This window comes from Falco naumanni, chromosome 4 (assembly GCF_017639655.2).
Source record: "Falco naumanni isolate bFalNau1 chromosome 4, bFalNau1.pat, whole genome shotgun sequence".
Taxonomy (NCBI): Eukaryota; Metazoa; Chordata; class Aves; order Falconiformes; family Falconidae; genus Falco; species Falco naumanni.
In genome coordinates, this window is record NC_054057.1 from 85096170 (window position 1) to 85102169 (window position 6000).

Here is a 6000-nt window from a genome sequence, read left to right on the forward strand (position 1 = left end):
AGCACGATGGAGGGGGAATTTCTTCAGGTTAACTTTAGGCTGACTGTTTTTGCTTCTTGTCATCCACACAACCAGCTGCCAACATATTTCAAGGGGAAGCAGCAAGCAACGCATCCAGTGCAGCCCCTTGCCGGGGCTTAATGCCATTTATGCTCAGTCCCAGTGGTGACAAGTGCCTGGCTGCTGGGGTGGGAGGTGCTGCAGGAGGTGGCTGAACGATGGGTTTCATTGCTGTGCCCCCTCTCCCACGCCCAGTTCCTAATTCCTTCTGCATCCCATGCTGGCTCCCGCCTTCACCTCCCCTGTGACACCCATCACAGCCACCCCCAGCACCAGTTCTCTCTGCAGCACAGCTCCCTGCTCACCCACTTCTAATGCCTAATAACTCAGCACCGCTCGCCCCATCCAGCCCAGCAGATTTTCCCAAAAAGGGGTTTTTCCTCCAGCATGGCCCAAGGGAGATGCCCCTGTAGCTGGGAAAGGAAGGCTAAAAACAACAGGGCAGCCGGCATGCAGGCAGCTCTTACCATGTTCCAGAAGAGCGGGTTGAAGGCGATGGTGAGGACGGCCGCAATGAAGCCAGAGTCGGTCACATCCACATAGCCGAAGAGCCGCGCCATGGCTGTCACATCCACCTGGGGAGGGAGAGCCAGTTACTGGGGGTGCAGGTTCCTGCAGGGGTACTGGGCAATTCATCTCAAACCGAACACTTCCGCTGCCCCCCAAGAGCGGACACATCTTTTAATGGCCCCAAGCAAAGCGCGATGTCAGGGTGCAAAGCCAAAAGGAAGGATGAGGGCTCCTCCAAGCCATCACCCCCCACACCTGAGGGGCACCAGGCTCTCGGGGAGCCCCACGTTTGCAGCAGTGCCCAGAAGGACAGAGGCACTGCAAGGACACTGCTGCTGTGAGGACAAGCACCAGCCCTACAGGGCAGCTGCCAACCCAAGCAGCGTTTCCAAGCTGCAGGCAAGGGAGCATCGTTTCACAGCACTTCGGTGTCCCCGGGGAACGAGGACGTCCCAGGGATGCTGGTCTGCATGAAAACTCCAAACAAGAAACTGTGTCAGCCTCAAGTTTGCCTTCCATAAAGTAAGTGATGCAAGCCCCCTCCACAGTGAGGGCTGCAAGGGTTTCCTGTCGTACTTAATGACAACAAATAGCCTTAAAGCTCAGTTTTCTCCCCTTTCTCCTTTTAAGAAAGAGGTCTTTTTCCCAGGATGGCTCCCTGACATTGTCAGCGTTTTTACGTGCAATAAACCATGCTGCTTCTCCTTCCCCGCCCCCTCTCCCTGCAGTGGTATTTGGATGAAACACAGCCAGTGCCTTTTTTTTTTCCCAAAAAACTTTGAAAACAAAAGACAAAATAGCCCAGCCCAAGCCCTTCCCTCTCTTGAATCAGAATCAAGACAACACTCAGACGTAGAGGCTTTTTGCTTCCTAAACACAGCTGTGTTTGCAAGTCCTTTGGATGCCAGGGGACAGGAAAGGCTCAAACAGGCATCAGCTCCACCTTGCCTGTCCGGGACAGAAATTCCCACCGGCTCCTCACAAGTTCTTCAAAGCAACCAGAGCCTCAGTGGGATTCATGGAGAGGGGCTGCTAAACCCAGCACCTCTCGTAGCCAAAAGCAAAGGCCCTGGGAACAGCTCCCGCACTGTCCCAGGGCATGTCCAGCCGCTCCAGGTGCCTCCTGCACAGCTGCCACTGCCCGCGGTGCAAAGCACAAGAGCAAAGGCCGTGCTGCCCCAGGGACACGGGGGGATCCTCACAGGGGTCACAGCTGCCTTCAAACTGCTACCGCCCCAGCTCCCCCGGGCTCCTCCATCCAAGCTCTTGGGACACGGGTGCTGGTAAGGAATGATGGGAACAGCCCCTCGGGCCTGATCCTGACCCACCTTCCCCTACTGCCACCCTCCCCAGTCTCTCCTCCCCTCCCTTCATACCCGAGCAGCCCTTCGCCATCAGACCTCGCCTCTTCAGACCCAGCACAGTCAAGACACAACCCGGGCACCCAGACAGCCTCTGGCGCCGGGGCCGAACTGTCTGGTCTCGCTTCAATTGCAATCCCGTGGGACCAGGACAGCTTCTTTCCTCTCATTTCGTACGGTGCTGAGCACACTGCCAGCACAGGCTGAACAAAAGCTTCTTGACCTACTAACTCCTGGCTGGCAACAACCTTAACATTGCACTCCTTTTCTTCTCCTCAACAACCAAATTCGCTGCTGCCAGCGGGAGGCAGATTGGCCTGTGCCTACTATATGCTTTTAGGGATAAAGGGGGGCCCATTAGGATGAGCTGTCTTGGCAAGCTGCTGGGACAGCCACGTAACAGGCACAGAACATTCAACTTTGCCCTGTCCTCCCTGGCGGGTGAGCAATAATGGTGGCAAACACCACCTGCTTGCCTGCAGCCCCAACGTCAGGGAGGGCGAGAGCTGCACAGGCACCCAGGGGAGAGCTGAGGGGCTGCACAGACAGCTGGGTGGGAGCTGGATGGGCACCCCGAGGAGAGTTGCAGGGGCACCCGGGTGGGAGCTGCACGGACAGCCAGGTGGGAGCTGCACGGACAGCCAGGGAGCTGCATGGGCACCCCGGGGAGAGCTGCAGGGGCATCCAGGGGAGAGCTGCATGGGCACCTGGGTGGGAGCTGCATGGGCACCCGGGTGGGAGCTGCATGGACAGCCAGGTGGGAGCTGCATGGGCACCCCGGGGAGAGCTGCACGGGCACCCAGGTGGGAGCTGCACGGGCACCCGGGTGGGAGCTGCACAGACAGCTTGGTAGGAGCTGCCCGGGCATCCTGGGTAGAGCTGCATGGGCACCCGGTGGGAGCTGCAGGGGCACCGGGGGTGGGAGCTGCAGGGGCTACACGGACAGCCAGGTGGGAGCTGCAGGGGCACCCAGGCAAGCTGGTGGCAGCACCCATGGGCCTCCATGCGGTGCCGGCGGCGCCCTGCCGTGTCCCAGAGCCAGCCATCGTGGCTCGGGTGGAAAATGTGCCGGGGAGGGCAGCGGGTCCCTCGGGCCCCGGGCGGGCACCTGCAGGCACAGCCGGGGGTGCGGCCACCAGCGCTGCGCAGCCCCGCCAAGGCACCGGGAGAGGCCGGGGCTGGGGGGATCCGGCCCCGGGCCGCCCCCCGCTGCCGAGCGGCAGCGCCCCGGGCCGGGCCCTTCCCCGGGGCCGCCCCGAGCCCGGCGCTCCCCGCCCGCCCCCCGGCCCCGCCGGTACCTGGCCGTACTCCAGGCCGCCCAGCCCTTCGCAGCACTCCCGCGGGAAGGGCCGGCCCCCGCCCGCCTCCGCCGCCCGCCGCCCCGCGCCCGGCCCGGCCCGCCCCGCCATGGGTTGGGGCCGGGGGCCCGGGGTCGCCCCGCCGCCGCCGCCGCCGCCTCCCCCCGCCCGAGGCCGGCCGAGCGCGGAGCCCCGCGGTGGCGCTGCCGGGAAGCCTGGGCCCGCCTCCGCCGGCAGGGCCGCGGCGCGGCGCGGGGGGAGCGGGGCCTGGCGGCCGGGCCTAGCGCGGCCCCGGGAAGCACTGACCTCGCCGCGGGCCCGGCCGGCTCCGTCGCGGGCTGCGCGAGTGTGTCCGGCCGCGGCGGCGGGGGGGCGGCCCGTGCTGCCGGCGCCTGGACTTCGGCCCTGCCCGGTGAAGCAACCGGGCCGCGGCGCGGGGCGGCCCCCCCTCCCCGTGGCGGGCGGGACGGGCCCCCGGGCCGGGGATGCGCCCCACCGGGCGGCTGGCGGGGCCGAGCGGGGCTGGCGGCGGACAGCCCGGAGGGGGCAGTGGGCGCGTAACGGGGGGCTGCAGGGCAGAGACCCGAGGCCCGGCCCTGCCTGTGCCCCTGCCTGGCCCCGGACCCCTGCCTGTCCTCCTGCCTGCCTGGCCCAGCCCCCCTACTTGTCTCTGTCCCCCTGCCTGCCCTCCTGCCTGCCTCCCCTGCCTGCCCCCGCTGCCTGGCCCTGTCCCCCTGCCTGCCCTCCTGCCTGCCTCCCCTGCCTGCCCCGGGCCCCCTGCCTGTCCTCCTGCCTGCCTCCCCTGCCTGGCCCTGGTCCCCCTCATTGTCTCTGTCCCCCTGCCGGGCCCTGTCCCCCTGCCTGTCCCCCCTGCCTGTCCTCCTGCCTGGCCCCATCTCCCTGCCTGGCCCCAGCCCCTCTGCCTGTTCCCATCCTCCTGCCTGGCCCCCTGCCTGGCCCCGGCCCTCCTAATTTTCTCTGTCCCCCTGCCTGTCCCTGTCCCCCCTACCCGTCCCCCTGCCAGTCCCTGTCTCTCTGCCTGTGCTGCCCGTGTTCAGTGCTCACACGAGGGCCAGAGGGAGGGAAACGGCACCAGTGGCTTTCTGGTGCTGGAAAGGCTGTGGAAATTAAATGTTGCTTGCCCAGTATTACTCACTCCAGGGAAAAATGTAAAGCCATCAAGTCTGGATGTATTTTAAGGACAATTCATTGCAGCCTACTCCCTTCAGCAGGTGTAGTATTTATTTTTATTGCTGTTATTATTACTACTAATATTTCTCTTCTTCACTCCTTTCAAAGATGTTTCTGGTTGATGCACATTGTGGGCGGCAGTCCTGGCCCTGCCTGTGCATAGGAAATCAGGTAGCACCATTGCTGCAGACCTCTGAGGGTCCCTGCATGGACCATCTGCTTTTGCAGACCCTCCTTTGAGGGGAAATAAATTTTCTTCAGAAAGGAGTTTGATGTGAGGGAAGCCTCATGAATAAGCTGCAAGTGTCCCTCCCAGAGGTCTCACGGGAGTGTCTGAGTGCTCCTGCCCTCCTGGCAGGCACCAAAAATGTGCCGTGAGTGATGGCTCACACAAAGCCCTCCCCAGTAAAATGGCATCCTTGGAGGATGCACTTCAGCAGACCCAGGGGGGCCCAGCTACAGCTCTCAGCTCCACAGGAAACCGGCTTTCCTTAGTTCTGCCGCTCCAAACCCCTCGCTACCCCTCGCTGCACCAGCACATCCCCACCTCCCGCCAGCAGGGTCAGCTCCTGCGCTCGGGGGTGCTTGCACAGGGCTGGACCGCACCCCACCAGGGCCCGAGGAGCACATTCACGGTATAAATTGCAGCACCGGGCCCGTTTGGGGTGAGACGCGCATGACGGCGCCGTGGGTGGGAGCAACATTCCCCACGGTGGATGATTTCCAGCTGCTTCCGGCCTCTTCTCCCTCACGCTGGATAATTTTGCTGTGCCGAGTGTGTAATTATCACCTCTGTCATCTCCCAGGCTGGGGCGCGGGAGCAGATGGGAGGATGTTTATTTTGTGAGTCCCACCAGCTGGGTGCTTGGGGCAGCGGGAAAGGCGAAAGGGACGAAGTGGGAAAAGCACGATGGCTGCGTTCAGAGAGGAGGAAACATTCCCCCAGGGAGGGAATTAACACAGACAAACCTTCTCCAAACCATCCTCCCTGCTGCAAGGGGAGAACATTCCGGTGCTGCCAATGCTGCCAGCTGGGAAAGGACAAGGATGTGGTGGCAGGGGCCAGGGAATGGAGTGAGGGATGGATGGTGAGGAGGTGCAGTGGGGTGAGCTGTCTCGCTGGCTCCTCGCTCGAGGCCAGCAGAGCTGGGCTGTCGTGGACATGTCTGTCCTGTTACCCCATGTTGGGGAGCACCCAGTGAAGGCATGTGCTGCAGGACCCCAATGCCCTACCACCAGCTCGGCTGCATTTTGAGCAGGGAATCACACTGGAACCCCCACGCTGTTCCCACTGCCAAGTCTCCTGTCCAGGGAACATTTTCCACATAAGAGGAACAGGGGGTGTTTGCAGTGGTGGGGCCCCTCCGCACCAGCCTCCATCCCACTTCAGAAACATCCCAGCAGCTGTGAAGGAGACAAAGAGGGCTTTCTGCAGGGTTGGATTTTTCTTTGTGTCCCCATCCCTCCCCTTCTCCCCGTGGCGTGCCTTTTATCCAGCTCTCTGTTTCTGAGCACTGAGCTAAGGAAGAGGGCATTGCCCTCGGCTTTCCCAAGTCCCTTGTCAGCTTGAACCCCTCCAG

General features: G+C 62.9%; 1 protein-coding gene across 3 annotated transcripts in view; it reads right to left on the bottom strand.

The window, feature by feature from the left end:
• PEMT (phosphatidylethanolamine N-methyltransferase) overlaps positions 1-3658 on the bottom strand; it is a 43580-nt gene extending 39922 nt beyond the window's left edge. For 2 of the 3 annotated variants that reach the window (XM_040590836.1, XM_040590838.1), the window contains exons 1-2: positions 3536-3658; positions 528-635 (exon numbers count right to left, since the gene is read on the bottom strand). In XM_040590836.1, coding sequence (XP_040446770.1) covers positions 528-620 — 93 coding nt within the window. In that variant the 5' untranslated portion in view covers positions 621-635; positions 3536-3658. Of the gene's footprint in view, positions 1-527; positions 636-3229; positions 3323-3535 lie in introns of those variants that run through there. The other variant, XM_040590837.1, reaches the window with a different exon arrangement.
• Positions 3659-6000: the final 2342 nt, after the last annotated feature.